We start from the raw sequence: 27752 nt of genomic DNA, 5'->3' as shown, positions 1-27752 counted from the left end.
GGGAGAGAACAGTCTCAACCCAAGAAACACAGGAAAGTAAGTTATGGGTTAGAACACAAACACCTCTGGTGCTGTGTAACAAACTAATGCAAGTAAAGGAAAACTACCCATTTTCCTCCACTATACTCCCCAACCTCCAGACCCAGCCTCTTCAAATTCTTTGTGTGTGTGTGTGTGTGTGTGTGTGTGCGCGCGCGCGCGTGTGCACAATCATTTCTCATCAAATTCTGATCCTAGCCTTGGGCTCCATTTCCCATCCGGGGAATGACAGAACAACTATGCGGGAAGGTTAAATAAATCTCAATGTGGAAAGAGAAGTCTAGCTCAGACGCCTCATGCTCAAGAATCTATTCAAGACAAGGAATAAATAGACTTAACCTTGGCGGATACCCACGCTGACAGCCCAGGGTGAACTTCACCTTCCAACCGGCAGGGGGAGTGGGAGTCTGCAGAGCTGGTGTTTGTGCACAGCCCTGAGCGTGGGCGGAGGAGGGCGTGGGCAGGGAAGAAGACGTGGGTGGGGACCAGCACGTGGGCAGGGCAAGGGCTGGGTACAGCTGTCCCGCCACCGGTAGGTAGGCGGTGGTCCGTGTGTCTTAGGGCTGCGCTGGTCGAGTTCGAGGACATGGGTGACAAGTACGCTACTCTGCGGCGGGCTCAGCTGCATCTGGATTTCATCCACGCCAATTCGTGAGTGTCTGGTGAAGCCTGAACGAGGGAGGGTCCCACAAGTGGAGAAGAGTTTGGTCTGTCTCCTAGTGAAATACCCAATTTGGCCAAAAAAAAAAAAAAAAGAATTTGGTTTCATCGATTTATGGAAATTTTACTTAAAAGTTTTTGCATTAAAAATAATGAAAAAGTAGAAAAGATACCATTCTGGGCCAGATTATGATTATTTTTAGGGAGAATAACAAGCCAGTATGCTGGAGTTGTGGGCGGAGGTTGGGGGCGGGTGCTCGTGGAGAGTTTCAGAGTCCCCATGCTACTGAGCATGACACGGGGCTTAGTCTCAAGACCCTGAGATCGTGACCTGAGCATAATCAAGAGTCCCAACACCTAACCAACTGAGCCACCCAGGTGCCCCTGCTCTGGGCTAGGTTATAAACCTTTTTGTTGTTCTAAAATTAACACCAGGTGGTAAGAAGTCCCCGCATTTAGCGAACTATTTAATTGGGGGCTAGCGGAACCCTAATTCTACCAACCTGGCCTATGGCTTTTGATTTCTCTGCCCAGTGCACTGATACTTTCAAGATTAAGTTTGCCCTCCAGAGAGTAATTTGTATTTATTGATTCCAGCCTTTGTCGTTGTGTCCTTGCAAAAACGTAACCTCTCCCAGGATAGAATCCTCCCATTTTAGTTATTGCTAGAGCACTGGGCTTCTCTGTCAGAACCAGGTGCCTTTTGCAGCCTCATCCGGTATTAATTTCAGATACTTAGGTTCCCAGAGACAGATGACGGGGGTTTCCTGTTCCATCTGTCATCTCCAACACAGCACAGCCTAGCAGTGAGTGCTTTGGTCTCTGAGTAATCCGGAGTTACTAAAAGTACGGATTGATACAAGGGATTCACCAGGTTTGAAACCACAGAAAAGAAAGTGTAAAGAATGCCAGGCAAAGCCAGCTTTGCTGCTTGGGACAAGCATGTAATTTTTCTAGAAGACAAAGTAAAATAGGCAGTATTTGGCAGATGTTTCCTTTTTTTTTTTTTTTAATCTTTTTAATCTAGAGAATAATCTCAAACTGGAAAGGATAGAACAAATATTTAAAGGTTAACTGAGACTGAAGACAAATGACAAAATAGCAGTTTTGAGTCGAGTTTAAGAAAAGTTACTGTGGAGCAGTGCCTGGGTGGCTCAGTCATTAAGCGTCTGCTTTCAGCTCAGTTCATGATCAAGGTCCTGGGATCAAGCCCTGCATCCAGCTCTGTGCTCTGTGAGAAGCCCGATTTCCTTCCCCCACTCCCCTTGCTAGTGTTCCCTCTCCCCCTGTGGCTCTCTCTGTCAAATAAATAAATAAAATCTTAAAAAAAAAAAAAAGAAAAAAAGGAAAAATTATGGGTGGGATGCTGGAAGGACTATGCATTTTATCTTAGGAAACCTGCTCAGCCTCAGTGTTGTGTAATTACCACAGCTGTTATTCCCAGGGTGCCTCCCATCCCGGGGTTCCCCCTTGCCTGTATCTCATTATCAGTTGGTGGTGCACTAACTTAGTAACCGAAGTGACAGCAGTCTGAAGGAATAACCACAAAATCAGATACAAATTGGCATCTTCTCAGCTTCACCAGAGAGATTTTTGTTTGTGAGTTCCCTCAGTAAGAGCAGGGGTGATTTTTTTTTTTTTCTCTTCATTTCGCTCCCATATCCAATTCAACAGCAAATCCTCTTCACCGCTTCTGTATGTCTCTGATTCATCCATTCCTCTGCATTGCCGCTGCCCTTGACTTCAGTCCAGACCAGCTGCTGTCTCCTTGGGGAGATAATCCATGTAGCCTCTAAACTGGGTTCTCTGTTTCCCATTCTTACTCCGATGGTCCATTTTTCCTGAGAGCTGCCAGAGTGAGATTTTTTATTTCTTAAAAAAGATTTTACTGGAACGCCTGGATGACTCAATGGGTTAAAGGCTCTGCCTTCGGCTCAGGTCATGATCCCAGGGTCCTGGGATGGAACCATGCATTGGGCTCTCTGCTCAATGGAGAACCTGCTTCCTCCTCTCTCTCACTGCCTGCCTCTCTGCCTACTTGTGATCTCTGTCTGTCAAATAAATAAAATCTTAAAAAAAAAAAAGATTTTACTTATTAGAACACTAGTGGAGGAGGGGCTGTGGGAGAAGCAGACTCCCCACTGAACAGGGAGCTTCCCAGGACCCCAAAATCATGACCTGAGCCAAAGGCAGACACTTCACCTACTGAGCCACCCAGGCTCCCCCCGCAGAGTGAGATTTTAAAGAAGTAAATCAGATATGTCACTCTTCTTAAAACATGACTATGGTTTCCAGTCACATGTAGGGGAAGTACAAGCTCCTAAGCATGGAGTAGAAGGCTGGGCTTGACCGGCCACCCTGTATCTCCACATCGTCGCCCTGTTTTGCCATAGCCAGAGCCTCCTGGCCTCCTTGGCTCCTTCCTGCATCCGTGTCCTTGAAGATGCTTCTCTTGCTGCAGAGTTTCCTCTCCGGCTCTGCAAGAGACTGAGTTCTCCTCAGCCTTCAGGGCTCAGCTTAAATGTCTTCTATGAAGAGAGGCTCTCCTTGACCACCGTGTCCTCTGCTTACCATTACTCTTCCCCATCACCCTTTCCTCGTGGTATCTAATCGTGATCTGCTATATCATCTCTATGTCTGTTTACTTGTATGTTTTTCATATCCCCCCACTGGCTTGAGTCCCAAGATGGTGAAGACCTTATCGGTCCACATTAGCACATGGCAAGCAGTGTGTTAAAATCTCTTGAGTGAAATAGAACAGAAACTTCTATGGCACTTCTTGGTCAGAATGACCCCGGTTACTTTCCTAAGGTATTGTTTGTATGTTGAGTTTTTATATATTAAATCATGTATTTTGAATTCACTAGTAAGTCCTATGGTTTCAAGTGCTCCTTTTGTAAAGCATATAACCTTCACTTTTTCTCTATTTTAGGTTTTTATACTCCAGATTTCTTTTGCGTGAAGGCCATCTTTTCACAGCAGTCGTATTTATTTTTTTTAATTACAAACTTGACTAGAGTTAAGAGATCCCACCTCAGCATGTGTTTAAAGTTTAAAATTCCCCCAAAATGGAGGAGTAAATGGTTGGTGCAGTCAGTTAAGCGTCAAACTCTTGATTTTGGCTTAGGTTGTGATCTCAGGGTCCTGGGATCCAGCCCCCACTTGGGCTTCCTGCTCAGTCCGCTTGAGGATTCTTTCTCTCCCTATGCCCTCCCCCACTCACTAGCGTATGCTCTTTCTCTCTAAAATAAATAAATCAGGGGCGCCTGGGTGGCTCAGTGGGTTAAGCCGCTGCCTTCGGCTCAGGTCATGATCTCAGGGTCCTGGGATCAAGTCCTGCATCGGGCTCTCTGCTCAGCAGGGAGCCTGCTTCCTCCTCTCTCTCTGCCTGCCTCTCTGCCTACTTGTGATGTCTCTCTGTCAAATAAATAAATAAAATCTTTAAAAAAAATAAATCAATCTTAAAAATGAAAGAAACATTCGGCTAATGTGTTGTCTTGTGGCCTAAGGTTTTTGGAATCTCAGAGACATTGCCGATGATCTTTCTTCTGTACAAATGAGCAGATGTTTTTTGATCAGTGGGTCTTTCCTGCTTCTGCTACCCGTTTACTAAATATAAAAAAGAAAATTGCAGACTGAATCTTCCCTTAATGCTGTGATAGAGTTGCTGACTGAAATATCTACATCAGGAAATGAAAAGCCAGTGTGGGCCCCCACAGGCAGCTACTAATGATGGCTGTCTACTGTGCTCTGTTACCCAGGACCTAGCATGAGGGGTACTGGGAAGAATGACCACGGGTAATTGAGAGGAGAAAAGGGCCTTCAGAAAAATATGAAGAGAGGATTAGTGGCACAAACAGGGGTCCCCTGCCAGTGACTGTGTCTGCAGATGGAGCCTTAAGGCCTTCTAGTGTGCCAAGATTTTGATCAAGATCTTTCAGAAATAATTTGACCTTAAATAATATAATTTTAATGACAGGTTCTCCAAAAAACTTGAATAAATGCTTATGAAGCAATTTGAAAACATCAGAATTTGCTGTAAGTACAGTAAGGTCCTTGAAGTCTCTGTTTTATTAGAAACAAACAAGCTATTTTGGCAATCGTGTTCTTAGCCTTGGCTTTGTAATAGACCGCATCTACTTCAGAATCTTTACTGTGCTGAGAAAGTTGTTTCTAGAATAAGTCCTTAATTGATTACCTGTCCAGAGCCGGAGAAGGTTTGTCTGCATGCATCCTGAAGCTTTTATGCTCATTACAGAGTTGGTTTAACTTTTGGCTTTCCCTCTTTCTTCATCAGCACCACGCACAGTTTCCTTTTTGGAGCGCTGGCTGAATTGCTGGACAATGCAAGGTAAAGCTCATCTGTAAACCACCCCTATGTGGTAGAAGGAGATTGGCAAAGAAAAATGGACTTCAGACCCAGGGGAGTGAGAGAAATGTAGTCAATAAAACAATTCTCAGAGCAGCATCTGTAAACTGTCAGGCCTCTAACCAAGTCTAGCCTGTTTCCTGTTTGACTCGGGGTGAGTTTGTATGGGAATTATAAAGAAAAAGAAGCAAAGAAGGGATTGCTTATAAAGTTTAAGAAACAGGAGGTGCCACACAAGAAATCTGCCTCCCCTGCCTTCACCCCTCACCTCCCTCCTGCTTTTTCTTTAAAGATTAGAAGTAGCAGCCCCAAGGTTGGTCACTGGGCTCAGGTGGCATAGCCCATGTGATGCGCTCTTGGGACTAACTAGTCTGTGCCTTCAATGCTGGTGTTCCCAGTGGTCCCCATAGCCAGCCTGGACAAACCAGTTCCTCTGTCTTCAGCAGACACTGGAGTTTGCCAAGGTTGCTCAGATGCTTATAATTGATATCACATGAAGCTCTTTCATAGACTTATGCAAGATGCTTAGTTGTGCTCATGAAGAAGGTCTTCATGAAGTTCCTGTGTTATTCTAAGAAATTAGTTTTTATAATTTTATTTAAGAGTTTTGTGGTTTCCTGTGGTTGTCAAAATTAAAACTGGAGGATATTAAAACAATATTGTAGACATCAGGCAAAAAATGTGCCAGTATAGGAAGAGATGGTTGGTAGCCTCTTCCTGATACGACAGCTGATCAGAGAGAAAGTACTAGGGTTAAACTATAAAGCTTATTATAAAATGTATTTAAAAGATATTTTATTGGGGTGCCTGGGTGGTTCAGTGGTTAAGCCTCTGCCTTCTACTCAGGTCATGATCCCAGGGTCCTGGGATCGAGCCCCGCATAGGACTGCCTGCCTGCTTTGCAGGGAGGCCTGCTTCTCCCTCTCCCACTCTCCCTGCTTGTGTTCCCTCTCTCGCTATAATAAATACATTCTTTAAAAAAAAAAATACTTATTTGACCAAGAGAGGTAGAGCACAAGCAGAGGGAGTGGCACATAGAGGGAGAGGGAGAAGCAGGCTCCCTCTTGAGCAGGGAGCCTGATGCAGGATTCGATCCCAGGACCCTGGGACCATGACTTAAGCCCAAGGCAGTCGCTTAACTAACTGAGTCATGCAGGTACCCCTATAAAATGTCTTAATATGCTGTAGAGGTGAATGATTTTTCTGTCTTATTCCATGGAATTTTTCTATGAAGAAACTCTTTCTTTGAAAAACTTCCATTTCAGGGCAGCAGTGGCATTTACTGAGCACCTATCATGTGCATGGTGTTTTATATAAAGTATAAGTATATAATGGAGATGATGATACTCTTGTGTCATGGGATTGTGGTAAGGATTAGGAGAGGCTTAAAAATACTTGATTCAGTGCTTACTTGAGCCACAGAAAACGCTCCAAGAAATGGCAGTAGTGCCTCCCGAATTTCCATAAAGGAAGAGCTTATAAAAGCAATTGGCTAGAGGAAGGAGCTAAGTTGGCTAAGGCCAACTTTGAAGGCTTGTAGAACAAGCCGTTGTACCTACTCAGACTTACCTGGTATAGTTTCGGGTTGGAATTGATGGAAGTTTTGGGAGAGCCTCAAATTTCCTGGTTAGAGTCCCAGCGGTTGTTACTACTCTGAGCTTCCCTTACTCAACCCCTCTACTGCTGCATCAGCTAAGGCCGCTGTGCTCATTGTCTTCACCCCTCACACTGAACCCAGGCTCTTTTGGCTTTTGTTCTTTTTCTTCTGAGATTTCTTCTTAAAAAAATAATTTAGAAAATACACAATATCTATGAGCTGTAGAAAACTGAGAACTTAATAAGAAAAAGAAAGTCATCAGTAATCTCATTACATGACAGGGGAGGTGTCATGTTTCAGAAGCATGTTATGTGTCATGCTTCTCTGTAAAAGACCAGAAAGTAAATATTTCTCCCTGTGCAGGCTGTGTGTTCCCTGTTGAAACTACTCAACTTTGCCATTGTGCTGTGAAGGCCACCTAGGCAATATGTAAATGAATGGACATGATTGTGTTCCAATAAAACTTTATTTACAAAAACAGTTAGTGGGCCCCATTTGGCTTTTGGACCATAATTTGCCAACCTCCGATCTAGAGAAAACCACTGTTTTGATTTATTTCCTTACATATATGGACATGCATATCATATACATTCTTCAAAAACATATGTGATCACAGGGTACATATTAGTAATTTGCTTTTTCTTATCATTTTTGGGGAACTAAAATATAACATGAAAATCTGTCTGCAATTTATGGATTATTATCCAACTAGTTTTTTTTTTAAATATTCATATCCATTTTTGGTGAGCTTTTGTGTAACTACCATTAAATTCCATCTATTCTTTCAAAGTTCCAAGTTTCAGGTTTTGTAACATTCTCAAATTATGAGTGATCATAGGTCTTAGTACATAAATGTAGAGTGAAACATTTTAGTAATTGTTTTGAAGCAATTTAAGTGGATTTCTCTATTATTTGCTATCCGACAATAGGTTATACATCACGTAAGCAATTCAGATTAATGTAATTTTTTAAAACATAATTTCGTATTGAAGCAGTGATATTTTTATATTGTTTCCAGAGATGCAGGGGCTGCAAGACTTGATGTATTTTCAGGTGAGTGTTTTTGTTTTCTTTTTTTCCCCTTCTAATGGAAAAGCTTGTAGTTATTTTGCTTTTATTTTATTTCATGAAATCAAGCACTTTTTATAGATTTATAATGTAATTTAAGTGCTTTGTGAGTACAGTGACCCTATGGGGAGCCAGGTTGAGAAAAGTATACTCTGAGAGTGGAATTGTTCACTTGTTAGGGGACCCATTTACAAAATTAGATCTTCTAGGGTTTTGTGAAAGTATCAGAGTGATGTGGAACAGTCAATTTGCCTGCCACAAGAAAACAGTTTTATTTTAAAAAGCACATTAACTTAATGGTTATCCATAATTAAATATACATCATTCTCAACTTACCACAGTTTTAAAATGTGTAAGTGAATGTGAAGCATGAATGTTTGAGGGCTCTAAAATTCAAGCAAGGTATGTTTTCTTCCCTGACTTCATTTTTAGTCATCAAATACTTATTGTACTTAATAGTTCATTTCATTAGAATATGATGCAGATGAATTTAGGTTTTGAGATCCAGTCTTGTATTAAGTACTGCCTGGGTAAATGTCTGCAGTGTTAAAACTGATCCCCAACCCTGATTCTGTCAGCTCTCCTGTAAACATTGGCTGTTGGTCACAGGCAAGAATATATGGTCCATGATGTCAATCTGTATTTATAATAAAAAGCAGCACAGTTCAAATCAATTTTTTGTGTTAAGTGTTTAAAATCCTGTGGGGCACCTGGATGGCTTAGTTGGTGCAGCATCCAACTCTTGATCTCAAGTCTTGATTTCAGAGTTGTGAGTTCAAGCCCCACATTCAGCGTGAAGCATACTAAAAAGAAAAAAGAAAAATGAAATCCCGTGTTAAGTGGGTGCTTCTGGTTCATGAGGCAGAGAGACATGGACATCTTGAGACATCTGAGAAAACATAATAAATGAACGCTTTTCTTCCCTTTCTAGTCTTCAGGTTCTGAAAAGTTTGAGAAGGTCAAGAGGGTCAGTCTTTATTATTTATTCAAAAATGCTAGTCAGTCTTTATTGTTCAAAAGTGGAGGTTAGCGTGAGAAATCCAACGGATTTGCTGGTCATACCCCAGAATCAGATACTTGCCCAACCTGTGGAGTCAGGCTTCCCCTCAACACTGGTCCGCTTGGAGTGAGCCGAGCAGAGCTCATGCACTCTGCAGGCAGCTCATTCCCAGGAGGGAACATGAGAGCTAGAAAGATCTGAATTGAGCCTCCCTAGATGATTCTTCCCTAGGTTTCCAGTCAGATGAGTGAGAAGTGAGTCAAGGGACAGAGAAGGGCACCTCTACTAATATTAATGTCACTCCATTTCACATGGAAGGAAATACCAGTAGTGGTGAAAAAGTGGTCTTCCCTTATATATCCCCTTAGGTAGTATAAGATAGAATAAGTGTTTCTTGCCCAGGAGAGGCTCAAAGTATGGTAGGAACACAAAGAAAGAATACCTCATGTTAAAGAGCAAGGGCCTAACATATAGATGTAGTTTTTGTCAAGTAGTGTTTGGAAAAAAAAAAAAAAAAAAAGAATATCCCTGTCTGAGAAATTATTGTGAGAAAGAGAATGGAAGTAGATCGTTTTAGAGATTCATTGGTTCAATAACAGTTTATTGAGTGTCTGTCATGAATGAACCAGGTGCTAGGGATAGAGCACAGAGCCACATGTGTGACTAAATACGTGTTGTCAGGAATGTGTGTTCTCATGAGGGGGAGAGAGACAGTAAGGAAGTGAACAAATGATACACCAGGCAATGAAAAGTGCTAAAAGGAAAAAGAAAGTGGGAGAAGAGAACCAAGAGCAATGGGCAGGGTGTATGTTTTTCATGATGTGAACAGGGAGAGTTTCTCTAACCAGGTGGTGTCCGGTCAAAGACCTGAATGAGGTGAGGGAGCGAACTGTGTAGGTATTTGGAGAAAAAGCAGTCAGAAAACAATGAGTAGGCCAGGTTGATAAAGCTAATTGTTAGAGCCAAAGAGATGAGCACCTTCAATGCCATGCTAAGGTTTCTTTCTATAGACGGTGACTGCTGAAGAATTTTGAGCAATATCATTTGGCAAATTAGAAATGTGCCCTTTTCAAAGAAAGTTACTCCAGCCATAGCATGCAGGGTGATCCTTAGAAGTGTCAATGATGGGTATGCAGGGGTGTGGGGCTATGGAAATGACCTATGGAAGATTTCGTGAGAATTGGAACTAAGGAAGTGGTCCTAGAAATGGAGAAGGAGAAAAGATTTAAGCTGCATTTCATTCACAGCACACATGCATATATTTTTGAAGATATTGTTTATTTGTGTAAGAGAGAGCACATGAGAGAATGAGCATGAGGTCGGGGGAAGGAAGGGGCAGAGCGAAAGGGGGAAGAAGGCCCCCCACTGAGCAGAGAGCCTGATTTGGGTTTGATCCCAGGACTCCGGGGTCATGACCTGAGGTGAAGGCAGAAGCTTGACTGACTGAGCCACCCTGGTGCCCCCAGAGCTCACATATTATTGATGAGGGGTTGAAGGGTTGAGAAGAATGATCCAGAATCACAAAGCACAACAAATGTCATTGGAATTCACATGTTATGTTCTTTTAGGTTTGTAGCAGAACACCAGCAGGGCATGGCTGTACTCATTTCCCCAATTTTCTCTAGCAATTGGCATGCGCGTGCGCGCGCACACACACACACACACACACACACACACAGTCTTTGCCATTTGACTTTAGAATGGCACTTCTTTATTTAGGTTATGTGTTTTGTGAAAAACTGAACTTACGGTTTTTGGTTTTAAATTACCTATTCATAGAAAAGTACCTATTCATGTTATAAAATTTTTTATTGCTGCAAATCACAATATGGCTATCAACTTAGCAAATCGATTTTTTTTTAAAAAGTAATAAGCCAGGGTCAGGGCTTATACAGCAATAGATAGAATTGATATGGGGATAATTAATTAATCTAAGCATTGAGCCAATCTTCAGATTATTTACTGAAATCCCTGAATTACTTTTCAATCTTTTCTTAAATAGATTTTATTTATTTATTTGACAGATCACAAGTAGGCAGAGAGGCAGGCAGAGAGAGAGAGAGGAGGAAGCAGGCTCCCTGCAGGGAGCCTGATGCGGGGCTCCATCCCAGGACCCTGGGATCATGACCTAAGCCCAAGGCAGAGGCTTAACCCACTGAGCCACAAAGGTGCCCCTACTTTTCAATCTTAAGTCTTCTTCAGGTAACTTGAGGGAGGACCATAAAGTTCAAACTAAACATGTTTGGCCATTGTTGTTTATCTGTTCATATGTATTGGTTCTAGTAAATGTGGATTTGCAGTTAAAATTTTTTTTAAGTGCTTAGCAAGTGGCAGGCACTAGGTTAAGTGTTGAGCATGCAGTGCCTGCTCTTAAGAAAGACCCCATCCTAGTGTGGGGGTCTGTAGAAAATACACTGTATATCTTCACTTTCATGGGTGGAGGGCCCTTAGCTTTCACCGTACCTCTGAGGCTACTGTGTTTTAAAAAGTAAGAGCCAACAGTTTGAAAGATAAAGAGATACATAAGAAAGTGGGGAACACAAAGTACAAAGAAAATGTTCATTGTGGGCTCCTGTGATGTGTGGGAATGAGGAAGTTGTCCTAGAAGGAACCTTACTGGATCTAAAGATCTATAGGGGAAATAGGCTTCCACCTGGTGAATCAGGGGCAGAAAGGGAAAAGGGGGAGCATATGCAGGGGCTTGAATTTGGAGAGAACATAGAACACCGATGGAGTTGCAAAAATGTTTGTGATGTTCAAGGTTAGTTAAGGAGAATATTTGCATGGAAGTGGAAGTTTGCAGTATGGGTGTGGGGAGGGAATGACAAGAGGTGAGCTTGAAGAGTGTAATTGTTAGAGTTCTACAGAGAAATAGAACCTGTACGAGATAGCTACATGGACAGACAGGTAGACAGACAGATAGATGGACAGATCTGATCTGTCTCCCTCCACTGTAGATATGTACGTGTGTTGCTATATTGGTATATAACTGTATCTGTCTACATCTATAGCTATTGATAGAGTGTCTGGGGAGGGTGAGAAGGAGAGATTTTAAGGAATTGACTCAGGACTGTGGGATGGAGGCCGACACACTTGAAATCTGTGGGGCAGCTGGCAGGTTGGAAATCCAGCTAAGAGTTTGTGTTGCATTCTCAAGTTCTTCATCTTCAGGGTAGGCCAGCAGCCTAGAAACTCAAGCGCAATTTCTGTGTTGCAGTCTTGATGCAGAAAATTGCTTCTTTGAAGAACTTCAGTCTTTGCCTTTAAGGCCTTCAACTGATTGGATGAGGCTCACCCATATTATGGAAGTTATTTGCTTTATTAAAGTCAACTGATTGTAAATGTTAATTATATCCACAAATGTTTTCAGAGCAATATCTAGACTAAAGTCTGACCAAACAGCGGGGTACCAGAGCTTAACCAAGTTGACACATAAAATTAATTGTGAAATGCATACTGGTCTGCACTCTGCTTTTAGCAGGAACAAGGAGTGAGGCAGCTGTTGCTGTAATTCAGAAGGCAGATGATGGTTTTCTGAGCTAGGACAGTGTCATGGTGATGGAGAATGTGCTCAAACTTGAAAGGCATTAGGGGGGTGAAATTGAGAAGACATGGCAATCCTGAGGTTTAGATTTGGGGAGCTGAAGTCTAATGGCAGAGTGGTGGACATTTATTAAACAGGAAACATCAGAAGGGGAAGTTAAGTCTGATGAGGGAGAAGGTGCTGGGGTGTGTTTTAGACATGCGTATTTGACAGATAATGGAAATTTATTTAGAATGCTTAGCTTTAAGGAATTGAAATAAACATGACCAAGTTTCAGCATGGATAGTAGGGGAATATTACATTCTGAGGCTATGATTGTTTGTAGTTCCTCTCTTGGGTTTATAGAAAAAGTAAGCACTGTATATGTCTCTTGGGAATTTTGAGTCTTTCCCACCTTTTCGCCAAAGAAATTCCCTTCTTTCTGCAAGTTCCTTACATGGGGACTTTATCCCAAGAGCTGCAAAATCTGTACAGAGCCACGTAAGGCTTGGATCAGGTGGTTCCTAGTGCTGATACACAGTAGGATAATTGGGGGAGATGTTTATTCCTGAGCCTCACCCAAGACCAGTTAATTTGGAGTATCTCCATGTGATTAAAATGTTCAGCCACAGTTGAGAACCACCTCACTGGCAAAGAACTCCACAAGAGTTCTTTGTTCCCTTTGTTGAATAGTGGGGTTTGCTCAGAGCAAAGTGGGGGAGGAATATTCTGATACATGAGTTGAGGTAAGCACTCCAGAGGACCAGGCAGAGAGAAGAACTGGGAAAATGAATTGGTAGGGAAGATCCAAAGTGCTTATAGACAGGAAGGGAAATAGTGGGGGTGATAGGGAATTAGAAGTGGGCATGTGACGATAAAATTATGAACCTGGAAAGCTTAGGTATATGTTTTATATATTTATTTACAGGTTATCTTGAACACTATTTGACTTTTGAAATGTTGATCAGGGGTGACCATTGACTTAACAAATGTGCTACAACTGAATCATAGGTATAGAGTTAGCAAATCAGTGGCTGCCTGAGGTTGGTGTGGGGGGGATGGGCATGGAAGGAGGCAGAAAGGAGAGACTGTAGAGTGACCTGAGGAAACGTCCGAGGTGATGGGTATGTTCACTACCTTGATTGTGATGATGATTTCATGAGTATGTACATATGCCACAGTTCATTCCACTGTACACTTTACACATAGGCAGTGTTTTGGTGTGTAAGTTAGTTCCCAAGCTATTATCCGAACAAAAAAACAAAAAAAAGAGAGAGAGAGAGAGAGAAAGAGAGATGTGGTAGAAGTCATATATCCAAGTGTTTAAATTACTCTCAGAGCCAGATTGGCCAGATCACAAACTGAGCATTAACATTAGTCTCATTAGTTTTCGTTACACCTTTCCATTTTTTTTTTTAAACAAGAGATGACTTTCTGTTATCTTGATGATATCTCTTGATCACCACAATTGATTCCAATTCCTGATCATTTAAAAAATTCAAAAGCTGTTTCAAGAGGCAAATATTTACTGCCACTAAAGGCACACAGAAATGGCTCTTATGGGAATTAACTACTGACAGGAGAGCCTGAGGAATTAAAGAACAGCCTGGATTGGCTTTAGAATGAGTGCTTTGGTAGAAGGGCACAAAGGTGGATCAGTGGGAAGAGGGATCCTGGGGTCACATCACCATCTCCCTTTATTCCCACCCCCAGGGTGGAAAACATTTGAAGTTTAAAGGCTAGGCGGATTCCAGAGCAGGGCAAACCCCACTGTACACATAATTTATTAATGTTTAGATGTTTCATGGTAATTTAAAGCCTTCTTGGTGCAGGACTGTCTTCCCCCTGCAATGTCCTGTGAAACTATAGCCTGGACACCTTTCTGAGCGTCATCTTTGCACCCTCACTCTGTCACTCCGTGGCTGCCTTTGAGGGGGACAGATAATTATGTAAGCAGCATGACTTTCTGATGAACAAATTAAGGCCCATATTTATCAGTGATAACGAAGGAACTGCTTTCTCTTACAGTGGATAATGAAAAACTGCAGGGTGGATTCATGTTGTGCTTCCTGGATGATGGATGTGGTATGAATCCTGGTAAGTTAATTATCTGGATACCTAACTGGCTGTTCGGGGAAACAGTCAGAAAACCCATCAAACAAATAAAAATAAATTGAGCTATCTATGCAAAAACAGGTATGGAGCTATTAAGGGAAAATAAACCCTAGACTTAACATATTGTTGAACTTTCTAGATTTAAATATTCCAGCTGACAGAGTAAATTAATTGTAATCATCTAAACCAAAACAAAAAGGGAGCGTAGATAAATACTGCAAGAAAGATGAAAAGCAGAAGGTGTGATTATGTGTGAGGAAAAACATCTAGGAATCCATGGAAAAGGCGGGGTAACTGGATGGATTTGGAAGTTGTTTGAGCCCACCCTTCAGGTATTGCTTGCAAGAGGCCTGAGGCAGTTTCTAGTACCTTCAGGCTGTTTTTAATTTTCTGCTTAACCTTGAGGAAGAGGTTACCTCTTCTTGTTTTTAGTGGTAGATTTTTTTCTTGTTATGTTCAAAGGTTTAGTAGCTTCAGTCAGCTATTCTCACCATAATGAATACATCTACAATTCTTTGCATGATTTTTCTTTTTCTTTTCTTTCTTTTTTTGGGGGGGAGTACCTTAAAGCTAACCAAAACACAACACACAGTGGGGGCACGATATCAGTTTACTATGAAATTGAAATGTTATTTCTTCTGATAAGAGTTTTGAGTCATTTGGGATAACTTATCCCTGAATTCTTATTTAATACTTGTCTATGTCCCACAAGACAGGGTGGTTGACTGCTAGGTTAAAAAAAAAAAAAATCGTGAGGGGAATTCAAGTAATAGGGAACAGTTCTGGTCTTTTCTACAGCAGTGGAAAGCATTCTTGTCATTTTTGGAAACTCAGAATACAAAGTAAAGCAGTTATCTTCTTGCTAGTCTCTGAAGTACTCTCTTGGTATGAATAGTCAGAGATTATTAGCAAGCTTAGAATATGGCCAGATATCTTACTCAGGTCTCATTCTGACTTTGTTGGGATAATTTTGATTTCTCCAGGTGATTTTGACTCAAGGTATTGTTGGTTCCTTAGTGTTTAAAAGAAAGAAGAGAGTTTGTGAGAAAATCATGATGAAAAAAAGTTTTTTCATTTCTAGACTGACCGTTAAGTTCATTTTCCTAAATATCTAAATAACAGAATGTATGATATATTCTAAGTCACTTCCTTTAAAAAAAAAAAAAAGAAAATAGAAAAAGAAGCAACTCCTTTTATAATATGGCCATGAGCAAAACGATGAAAACACAGAAAAGTGGCAAATGCTCATCTTCAGAAGGAACTCACACTTCATTTGAAATATACAGGACTATTTTTAAAAGCCTGCTAGTGTTGAGAGAGCAATTCCTATTAATATCAATTGGAAATTGGGGCACCTGGGTGGCTCAGTTGGTTAAGCATCTGCCTTCTGCTCAGCTTGTGATCCCAGGGGCCGGGCATCTAGCTCCCCGTTCAGCAGGGAGTCTGCTTCTTCCTCTCCCTCTGTCCTTATGCCCCCTCCCCACTCCTTGACCTTGTGCTCAAGCTCTCTCTCAAATAAGTAAATAAAGTCTTTTAAAGAAAAACATTGATTGGAAATCAAGTAATAAGTTGAAAGGAAGAGTTTATCTGATGACTGAAGATAGAACCTGTCTGTGGCCCAAACTGAGTTAAATCAACCTTAAGCCAGAGGGTAACTGAAGGAATTTTCACTCTTGGCTTCCAGTCTTCCCTATCGTGGTCCCTCACACAGCGATCCCAAGGGTATTTTCTTTTAATAAAAATGACCTCAGGGGGCGGGGGGCGCCTGAGTGGCTCAGTGGTTTAAGCCTCTGCCTTTAGCTCAGGTCATGATCTTGGGATCCTGGGATCAAGCCCCGCATCGGGCTCGCTGCTCAGTGGGGAGCCTGCTCCCCCACCCCACTGCCTGCCTCTCTGCCTACTTGCGATCTCTATCAAATAGATAAATAAAATCTTTAAAAATAAAATAAAAATGACCTCGGGGCACCAGGGTGGCTCAGTTGGTTAAGATTAAGCATCTGCCTTCAGCTCAGGTCATGATCCCCGGTTTCTGGGATTGAGCCCTGCATCAGGCTCCCACTCGCTCACTCTCTCTGTCAAATAAATAAATAAAATCATTTAAAAAAGATATCTATAATACAAATTATCACCTCATATCTTTCCCCTGCTTAAAACCCTTGGTGGTTTTTCATTACTTTGGGATATAATTTATACTCCCCAGTAATGCTTCCAGTTTCTCACATTATTTAGCCTTTGTCCACCTCTTTGACCATTTCTCATGGCACTCACTCCCTTGCTTGTAACACTCCAGCCACAGCTGCTGGCCCGTGATTTGTAGTTCATCTCAGATGTCACCTCATGAAGGAAGCCTTCCCGGATCATTCTGTCTGAGGGCCACACCTCTGTTAATCCTCTATCACATTACCCTGGTTTTATTTTCTTCACTAATGTTCTTAGAAATTATCTTGTTTGTTTGTTTCTAATCTGCTTCTCCTACCATGACATACAGTTGTGGTGGGAAGGGGTCATGTCAGTGTTTCGTATCAGTTCCCAGAACTCCAGCCAACATACGTGGGAGTCTGGGAGGTGTGCTTTGAAAACCACAGGATATGTTCTCTGACAGCCTTGGAGTGTTATCCTTACAGTCACATTCATCAGCTATTTCACCTTGGACACGTTATGTATACTTTGAACTTGAATTTCCTCATCCATAACATGCAGATCATCATCACAGTATCTATTCTGTATGTTTATTATAAATGTTACATAGGCAATGCATGTAAAATATATGATACAGTCCCTAGCATATAGTGAACAGTAAAGGAAGCTAATATTGTTATTATGGATACCCTCACTTAATACCCATCCCTTTATAAGAACACGTGATAAAATGTCCAGTTGGCTGCAGACAAGCAGAGTGTCTGCACATAGACTGACACTGGTCTTTGGGACACTTTCAGAGCACATATTCAGGTATGCCCGTTGGGTGACCCGTTTCTATCCTTCCCTGTTTCTCTAGGAGCATTCTGGTTTCTGGAGGTATGTATATTTTGAAGTTTAGACAGTTCTCTAGAATTCCAGAATGCTCTGGAGAGATCTGGTGAATGACTCTGAGAGTCTGGAACAAGTGGCCTTTCATCCCCAGTGAGTGTCAGACCAGAAGCCATTCTGCCCTGCTCAGTCTTCCATGGAGCTGGCTAAGAGCCAAATTCATGGAAAATGATTAGTGGTATGGATAATTTTAATACTTAAAATTAATTGGCACTTATTAAGTGTATTGTATTCAGAGTTTCACAAACAAATGATCACATTTGATCTATTTGTCTTCATCAACAACTCTATAATATCGGTCTTAGTACTTTTTTAGAGATGAGGAAATCAAGACTCAGAGTTTAAACTCTGTTTACCCAAGGTCATGTGGCTAGGTCTGTTTGACCTCTTTCAATATATTACAGTTAAGATCCTGGTCAGAATGTGAAGCCTGTCTCTGGGCTCCACATGAAGCTGTACCTGGCCTGACCCAAGACATATGGGTTTGTCCTAATGTCCTGAGATACGTGTGACATCCTGACAACTGGACCTATGGCCAGTGTCAGTGACTCTTAATTTCTAACTACCTAAATGTCTGTCAATTATAGAGGAAGCTTCAGAAATCATTTACTTTGGAACATCCAAGAAACGGTCATCAGCCTTGAAGTTTATTGGGCAATATGGTAATGGTCTCAAAAGGTAAGAGATTTTGTTTTTCCTTTAAAGCATGTATTATTGATACTAGGAACAAATTTAATTTAAAGCCAGTCTTACACAGAATGATCTAGGTTTGTAAAAGCTTTAAAGATATATATAAACTGAAAGGTCCCATCTTCTTTTGGGATGTCCATACTGATAACTGACTTGGATCTTTACAACATTTGTAAATTTAATTCTCAAATAGGGGATGGATCATCTCTCAGGTGTGGTAGCAGAAGCCCTGAACTTCAGAGCTTCCTTGAATCTCTGTTCTTTTGTTTCTCAGAGCGTATGTTAGTTCAGGTGTAATATGTGTCCACAGCTTATTTTATTAGTCTGCCTCCATGGAAGGCAAGGACAAGAGTAAATTGTCACCCATTTGACTCCTGCTATGGGCACATGATTGTTCTTTTCTTGAGTCCTGGACAGCACCTTACTTCTAGTAGTCCTGTCTTAAGCAAGAGTGTAGAGCTGGATTGGTTTAAATCCATCTGCTGTACTTGGAGGAAAAAAAATCATTATTTACACCCTTTTGGTGATGGGTCAGCAAAACAGGGACATTACTTCTGTGAAAGAACAATTCATTATAGTGCAGTTTTGTGCCTGCCTCTTTCTTCTTTTCATTGTTCATGATGTAAACCGGTATGTTCTTGATTTTTAATATAGTGGATCCATGAGGATTGGGAAAGACTTTATTCTTTTTACCAAGAAGGAAGAAACAATGACATGCGTGTTTTTTTCTCAGACATTCTGTGAAAGAGAAGGTCTTACTGAGGTAAGAGTTGAGATTTTTCCTTTGGTTTCCATAGTAACAGTGTTTTTTCATTTACTATCTCAGGGTGAAGTTTACAGTGGTTCTTTTCTGATTATGATTTAGAAATTTAGGAATGTATTTGGGAAATGGAGAGAAGGTGGCTGGACGTTCTGGGCACGTCAATAGAACCTGTCCTGTTGAACAATCTTTTTTTTTTTTTTTTTTAAGGAATCCATGGGCACCTACTCTTCTTTTCTTGGGTAGTATTTTTTAAAACAGATTTTATTTATTTATTAGAGAGTGTGAGCGTGAGCACAGTGGGGGGCAGAGGAAGAAGAGAAAGCAGGCTTCTTGCTGAGTAGGGAGCCTGATGCATGGCTCCATCCCTGAGATCATGACCTAAGCCAAATCCTATGCTTAACCAACTGAGCCACACAGGTACCCCCCTGTTGACCCTTCTTGAGTGGCTTATTAACTCCTAGGCAGTTTTTAGAATGTTATTTTCATTATCCATATACCCAAATCTCCCAGCAATAAGAGGCTCCCTTTGGCACAGTGAGCTTTTTGGAGGGAGCCTGCAAAACATTTCCCCTATTTATGCCATAAATGGGTTATCATTTTAATAATAACTTTTGGGGGCACCTGGGTGGCTTAGTGGGTAAAAACCTCTGACTTTGGCTCAGGTCATGATCTCAGGGTCCTGGGATCAAGCCCCGCAGTGGTCTCTCTGCTCAACATGGAACCTGCTTCCTCCTCTTTCTCTGCCTGATTCTCTGCCTACTTGTGACCTTTGTCTGTCAAATAAAAAAAATTTTAAAATCTTTAAAAAAATAAATAGAAAATAAAAAATAAAAATAAATTTTGGATTAAAATACTTGGAATACAAAACCTAAAGAAAATGAGGGCAAAATGGACTTAAAACTGAAACCCCGGTGACCATAATTTCAACTCTGATGACCTAGCTATGCTTTATTAATTTGCAGTGTCTGAGATTCGCTATTCAGAATGTCAGTGTAATTCAATACAGCAAATGCGGGTTAAGAAACTACCCAGCACTTCTACCCTGTGGAAGGTAGAAAACCAGCAGGAGATCATCTGACCATCAAAGTGGTCACAAAATATAGGCAAACACATATGTGAATTGGACACATAACAAAATGAGGGTGTTTAAGAAGAATGGCGTTCAGCATACTCATGGATTTCTGCTGTTACAGAATTGTCAAAAGCAGGGGTATGGATGGAGAGATTAGAATGCCTTGATTGGTCCACAAGGGTTTTATGGAGTGAGAACCACTTGCTGCTGGAAAGGCTGGTATACAGAGAGAAGTGTCATGCGCAACTCTCAGACCTGGACAGGAGTATGGGGGTGGAAGGATGGTGGAACTGTGAGGTTGTTCCTAGGGATGCAGCATGCCCACGGGCCGCAGTGGGGTCGGGTCAGAGAGGCAACATTTTGTAGGCAATAGGGAGTAGCTGAGTGGGAAATTGATAGGAGGAAAAGCAGTGACTTAAGAATTGATGTTGCCATTTATGTATGTAAAGGCATGGAAAATTGGGCCAAAGCTGAGGTTATAGCTCTCCTAAAAAGGGCCATTTCCCCATTTAAAAAAAAAAAAAGGCAAAAAAATTAAAACCAGCAACCCCTTCCCATTTCTACTTCTACTTCCACCCAGGCAATCTCTTTCAACAATATTAGCTGATTTTTTTCAATATTTTCCTGCATATCACTGTGTAACATACTTATATTGCTACTTCTTGATTTCATGTATTATGTATTAACTGTTCATTATAAAAAGATTTCTATATTATTTCCTCTGTATCACACATACATATCTTTCCAATTCTCCATCCTCAACATAGCTCCATTGTAAGTTTACTTATGCTAATGTTCGGTATTTACATTATAAGATTGTATAAACACTATTCACAACTATATCCTGTCATAAGTATTTTTTCCTTTTTCTGCACAATTCTTATTCTTCCTGGAATTAAAAATTGTCTATTTCGTGTTCTGTGTACTTACTGCTGTCACTGAGTACTTGCTTGGTTTTCTGTCTTTATCACTATGTTAGTTCCAGTCTCCAGCTGTACTCTTCTCAGTCCCATCTTCCTGAAGACTGTGCTCTGGAGTCTTCTGTGCTACCCCTCATTCCTGGTGGTGTTCCGCTGTGCTCCTAGGACCTTCCCTTGCCAACACATCCTCCGTTAGCTTTCTTTCTTTCTTTTTTTTTTTTTTTTTAAGATTTTATTTGTTTATTTGACAGAGAGAGATCAAAAGTACGCAGAGAGACAGCCAGAGAGAGAGAGGGGGGAAGCAGGCTCTCTGCTGAGCAGAGAGCCAGATGTGGGGCTCTATCCCAGGACCCTGAGATCATGACCTGAGCTGAAGGCAGAGGTTTAACCCACTGAGCCACCCAGGTGCCCCTCTCCATTAGCTTCCTTAACAAGGATGCATGAGAGGTCAAGTATTTTGAGGAAAAAACACTTTATGTGAAGACATGCATGAAAATATTTTTATCCTACATGAGCACTCAATGATAGTTTGGCTTGGTGTTATCTGTAGGTTGAAATGAATCTTCCTTCAGGAACTGGCAACCATTGCTCCATTATCATCTTATTTCCAGCATTGTCATTGAGAAGGCTGAAGCCATTTTAATTTCTGAGTCTCTTCTTATCCTCTATCTACTCTTTGAAGTCAGTAGAACTTCTCTTTGTCTACTCAGAACTACTCTTTGTCTCCAGTGTTCTGATTTAAGTATTTTGCCTTTGGATGGGTGTATTTGCATCCATTGTGCTGGTTGCTTACTGGACATTTTCAATCTGGAAATACATGTCTTTCAGTTTGGGAATATTTTTCTGTAATAGCTAATGATTTTCTTCCATTCATATTCTCTTTCTTTTTACAACTTCTCTTCTTAGCTCTTGGACATCTGGGACTGGTTCTTTGATTTTCTTATCTTTTCTCTCCTATTTTCTGTGTTTTATTTTCTGGGAGGTTTCTTTTTATTTATTTATTTATTTATTTATTTATTTATTTATTTTCAGCTTAACAGTATTCATTGTTTTTGCACCACACCCAGTGCTCCATGCAATACGTGCCCTCTCTGGGAGGTTTTCTAACATTTCTTCTTCCAATCTTATTATAAATATTTTTCTGTAGTCATATTCTTCATTTCTAAGAAGTGTGTTAAAGTCTCTCAGTATTCTTTTTTAAAGACATATAGTTCTGTTTCATAGATACAGTAATTCCTTTTAGCACTCTGGGTTTCTTTCTTTTTAAATTTTTATTTTTTAAAATTTCTTTTCAGTCTTCCAAGATTCATTGTTTATGCACCATAGCCAGTGCTCCATGCAATATGTGCCCTCCATAATACCCACCACCAGGCTCACCCAGCCTCCCACCCCATCCCCTCCAAAACCCTGTTTGTTTTTCAGCATCCACAGTCTCTCATGGATCATCTCCCCCTCCAATTTCCCTCAACTCCCTTCTCCTCTTCATCTTCCCATGTCCTCCGTGTTATTTCTTATGCTCCACAAATAAGCAAAGCCATATGATACTTGACTCTCTCTGCTTGACTTATTTCACTTAGCATAATCTCTTCCAGTCCTGTCCATGTTGATACAAAAGTTAGGTATTCATCCTTCTGATGGAGGCATAATACTCCGTAGTATATATGAACTGTATCTTCTTTATCCATTCTTCTGTCGGAGGGCATCTTGGTTCTTTCCACAGTTTGGGACTGTGGCCATTGCTGCTATGAGCATTGGGGTACAGTTGACCCTTCTTTTCACTACATCTGTATTTTGGGGGTAAATACCCAATGGTGCAATTGCAGGGTCATAGGGAAGCTCTATTTTTAATTTCTTAAGGAATCTCCACACTGTTTTCCAAAGTGGTTGCCCCAACTTGCATTCCCAGCAACAGTGTAAGAGGGTTCCCTTTTGTCCACATCCTCTCCAACACATGTTGTTTACTGTCTTGTTAATTTTAACCATTCTAACTGGTATAAGGTGATATCTCAATGTGGTTTTGATCTGAATCTCTCTGATGGCTAGTGATGATGAACGTTTTTTCATGTGTCTGTTAGCCATTTGTATGTCTCCTTTGGAGAGGTGTCCGTTCATTACCTCTGCCCAGTTTTGGATGTGATTATCTGTTTTGTGTGTGTTGTTTCAGGGGTTCTTTATAGATCTTGGATATCAGCCCTTTGTCTGTAGTGTCATTTGCGAATATCTTCTCCTATTCCATGGGTTGCCTCTTTGTTTTGTTGACTGTTTCCTTTGCTGTGCAGAAGCTTTTGATCTTGATGAAGTCCCAAAAGTTCATTTTCACTTTTGTTTCCTTTGCCTTTGGAGAAATCTCTTGAAAGAAGTTGCCATAGCAGATGTTGAAGAGGTTACTGCCTGTGTTCTCCTCTAGGATTCTGATGGATTCCTGCCTCACGTTGAGGTCTTTTATCCATTTCGATTTTATCTTTGTGTATGGTGTAAGAGAATGGTCGAGTTTCATTCTACACGTAGCTGTCCAATTTTCCCAGCACCATTTATTGAAGAGCCTGTCTTTTTTCCACTGGATATTTTTTCCTGCTTTGTTGAAGATTATTTGACCATAGAGTTGAGGGTCCATATCTGGGCTCTCTACTCTGTTCCACTGGTCTATGTATCTGTTTTTGTGCCAGTACCATGCTGTCTTAGTGATCACAGCTTTGTAGTAAAGCTTGAAATCAGGCAATGTGATGCTCCTAGTTTGGTTTTTCTTTTTCAACATTTCCTTAGCAATTTGGGGTCTCTTCTGGTTCCGTACAAATTTTAGGGTTGTTTGCCTCAGCTCTTTGAAAAATGCCAGTAGAATTTTGGTAGGATGGCATTTAAAGTATAGATTTCTCTAGGCAGTATAGACATTTTAACAATGTTTATTCTTCTGATCCCTGAGCATGGAATAGTCTTCCATCTTTTTGTGTCTTCAGTTTCTTTCATGAGTGTTCTGTAGTTCGTTGAATACAGATCCTTTACCTCTTCAATTAGGTTTATTCCCAGATATCTTATGGTTTTTGGTGCTATAGTAAGTGGAATCATTTCTTTCATTTCCCTTTGTGTATTTCCATTGTTAGTGTATAAGAAAGCAACTGATTTCTGTACATTGATTTTGTATCCTGCCACATTACTGAATTGCTGTATAAGTTCTAGTAGTCTGGGAGTGGAGTCTTTTGAGTTTTCCATCTAAAGTATCATGTCATCTGTGAAGAGGAAGGGTTTGACTTTTTCATTGCCAATTTGAGTACCTTTTATTTCTCTTTGTCGTCTGATTGCTGTTGCTGGGACTTCTAATACTATGTTGAACAAGAGTGGCAAGAGTGGGCATCCTTGCTGTATTCTTGATCTCAAAGGGAAAGCTGTCAGCTTTTCTCCATTGAGGATGATCTTTGCTGTGGGTTTTTCATAGATAGATTTTATGAAGTTCAGGAATGTTCCCTCTATCCTTATACTTTGAAGCGTTTTAATCAGGAATGGATGCTATATCTTGTCAAATGCTTTTCTGCATCAATTCAGAGGACCTGTGGTTATTCTCTCCACTCTTACTGATTTGTTCTATCACATTGATTGACTTGTGAATTCTGAACCACCCCTGCATCACATGGATAAACCCCACCTGGTCACGGTGGATAATATTTTTAATATACTGTTGGATCATATTAGCTAGGATCTTGTTGAGAATCTTAGCATGCATATTCAAAAGGGATATTGGTCTGAAATTCTTTTTGGTGGGGTTTTTACCTGGTTTGGGGATCAGGGTAATACTGGCTGCATAGGAAGTTTTCCTTTTGCTTCAATTTTTTGAAACAGCTTCAGGAGAAAAGGTATTATTTCTTCTTTGAAAGTTCTGTAGTATTCCCCAGGGAATCTTTCAGGTGCTGGGCTTTTGTTTTTTGGAGGTTTTGATCACTGCTTCAATCTAGTTACTAGATATTGGTGTACTTAGGTTGTCAGTTTCTTCCTTATTCAGCTTTGGAAGTTTATAGGTTTCCAGGAATGCATCCATATCATCTAGGTTGCTTAATTTATTGGCATATAACTGTTGATAATAATTTCTGATGATTGTTTCTATTTCCTTGCTGTTATTCATGATCTCGCCCTTTTCATTCATAATTTTATTAATTTGGGTCCTCTCTTCTTTTGGATTAGTTTGGCCAATGGTTTATAGATCTTATTGATTCTTTCAAAAACCCAGCTTCTTGGTTGATGCGTTCTACTGTATCTCTGGTTTCTCTCTCATTGATCTCTGCTCAATCTTATTATTTCCCATCTCTTGCATGGAGTTGGCTTAATTTGTTGTTGATTCTTTAAGGTGTAAAGAGAGCTGGTGTATTCTGGATTTTCAGTTTTTTTGAGGGAGGCTTGGATAGCTATGTATTTCCCCATTAGGACCGCCTTTGCTGTATCCCATAGGTTTTGGACTGAAGTGTCTTCATTCTCATTGGTTTCCATGAATTGTTTAAGTTCTTTGATTTCCTGGTTGATCCAAACATTCTTTTTTTTTAAGATTTTATTTATTTATTTGACAGACAGAAATCACAAGTAGGCAGAGAGGCAGGCAGAGAGAGAGGAGGAGAAGAAGGCTCCCTGTTGAGCAGAGAGCCTGATGTGGGCCCTGATCCCAGGACCCTGGGATCATGACCTGAGCCTAAGGCAGAGGTTTTAACCCACTGAGCCTACCAGGCACTCCAGATCCAAACAGTCTTAAGCAAGGTGGCCTTTTAGCACTCTGAAGGTGTTAACAATGATTTTTCTCAAAATTTTCATCTTCCTTGTACGGTTTTGGTTTCTGATGAGTTGCTTTGTTTGTGCTTATTTATTTAATCTGTTTTTATCATATTAGAGGATTTGCTCAGATGGTTATCAAGCCTGAATACATTAAAGAGTATTCCAGTACAGTTTCAACGGAAAGCTCTGCAAGAGTGGGGTTGGGGGTGGGGGTCTTGGCGGCTATGAGTGTCATAATAGTGAGCCCTAGCTGAGCTGTATTGTTAGGAAACCCTCAGTGTAATTTTCATTATGTCTTTCCTTCTGGGCTAGTCCAGTTTCCAGAGAAGGATCCTACAGTTTTCTGCCTGAAGGACTAGCTGACAGCTTTCTTTTTTTTTTTTTTTTTTTTTAAAGATTTTTATTTATTTATTTGACAGAGAGAAATCACAAGTACACTGAGAGGCAGGCAGAGAGAGAGAGAGAAGGAAGCAGGCTCCCTGCCGAGCAGAGAGCCCGATGCGGGACTCGATCCCAGGACCCTAAGATCATGACCTCAGCCGAAGGCAGCGGCTTAACCCACTGAGCCACCCAGGCGCCCCTAGCTGACAGCTTTCTGGGACCTAAATGAGAGAAGAAATCTGGGCTCTCAGCACCCAGTATGTATTCTTTAACCCCGCCAATCTCAGTAAGGTCCCCCTGACAACTGTACCTGATATATCCTCTAATCTAGAAATGCTTTGTTCTGCTCTTTCCAGAGAATAAGCATCTAGTCTCTGTGGAGGTGGGGAAGCTAGTGCCAGATAGGGATCTGGATGCTACTTCTATTTCTCTTCCCCTTTCTCCCATCCCCGAAGTGAACTCATGCCATCCATCTCTGAGTCTTTTAGGGTATTCCAAATAATAATCAGACTGGTTTTCTCTTCTGGCACGGGCCTCAGATTGGTTTTCCTGGATTTGCTGCCATGTACTCTTCAGCTTCTAACATGCTGACACTGCTGTTCCCTCTGCCATTCTACCCATATTTCGTTAGGGGCTGAAGTAGATTCCATCTGTCCCCACATTCTACAATGGAGCCTTTTAGAATAATACTCTTTGAGTATACATAATTAGTTTTTGTCTCTTTCTTATAAAACTAGAATACAGGGGGAAATAAACTTTTAACTGTGTGTTGTACTTTGACTAGATGATGAATGGACTGAATCAGGATCAAATGAAAGGATGATGGTTTTTATTTGTGTACTTCGTAGTAAATTGATGGGTGTATGTGTGTGTGTGTTTTATAGGTTGTAGTTCCAATACCTTCATGGTTAACAAGAACCAGAAAATCTGTCACAGATGATCCTCAAAAACTATCAACGGAATTGTCTATAATTTTTAAGTACTCTCCATTTAGAAATGAAGCTGAACTGATGCAGCAGTTTGATATGATCTATGGGAAATGTGGTAAGATCATCAAAACTCTGCAGTTTTGTTAGAATTATTTCATTTTTAGTATCTTTCAGAAGATACTCTGCATACACTTTTGTATTTTTTTCTATTTGTAACACCATGCAGGATCTTACATGGGGGCAGTCATTCATTGTATCCACAGGAATTTTGTCTTAAGTGAATCCAAACATGAATAGCTCCAAGTCCAAAGTTGTACTTGGATGAGCTTGGTGAAGGCTGGATGAGAAGGGGTGGCATAGTCTGTGACCCCAGGGAATCCGTAGTCCCTGCACTACATAGCAGATTTAGGACATGCTTACTGCAGGGTCTACGACTAGATGATCTCACATATATAAGACAATTAGCAGTTTATAAGCCAGTGAATCCAGGTTTCTGAGGCATAGAGTTTCTGTTTTTTCTGTATTCTTTCAACCTACACCAGCCTTCTACTCAACATGTAGAATGCCCTGTGTCTACTAACATTTTCCAGTGCCAGTCTTTCTCTAGATGTTTGCCTTTCTTATCTGGAAACAAGAAGAATCCTACTCTAGAGAAAACTATGTGCATTTTCCTTTTTGGAACTCCTTGATTTAGATAATGTTTTTAGTGAAAATCTTTATCTTAAGATTTTATATACATATGTGTATATATATATAATTAATAATAATTATGTAAAAATATATATTATAGATAATAATTATATATAATATATACTATATAATTTAATTATATAATTATAATTATATA

General features: G+C 40.7%; 1 protein-coding gene across 1 annotated transcript in view; it reads left to right on the top strand.

Moving 5' to 3' along the window:
- Positions 1-625: 625 nt before the first annotated feature.
- The window catches only part of MORC1 (MORC family CW-type zinc finger 1), a 183062-nt gene continuing 155935 nt past the window's right edge, over positions 626-27752 (top strand). Inside the window, exons 1-7 of the mRNA XM_004769143.1 lie at positions 626-690; positions 4997-5050; positions 7684-7718; positions 14285-14353; positions 17989-18079; positions 18746-18854; positions 26861-27020. Of these exons, the coding sequence (XP_004769200.1) occupies positions 626-690; positions 4997-5050; positions 7684-7718; positions 14285-14353; positions 17989-18079; positions 18746-18854; positions 26861-27020 (583 nt within the window). The remainder of the gene's footprint in view (positions 691-4996; positions 5051-7683; positions 7719-14284; positions 14354-17988; positions 18080-18745; positions 18855-26860; positions 27021-27752) is intronic.

Source organism: Mustela putorius, unplaced genomic scaffold (assembly GCF_011764305.1).
Source record: "Mustela putorius furo isolate JIRA1106 unplaced genomic scaffold, ASM1176430v1.1 tig00003834_pilon_pilon_pilon, whole genome shotgun sequence".
NCBI lineage: Eukaryota > Metazoa > Chordata > Mammalia > Carnivora > Mustelidae > Mustela > Mustela putorius.
This window is presented reverse-complemented; position numbering and strand designations above follow the sequence as displayed.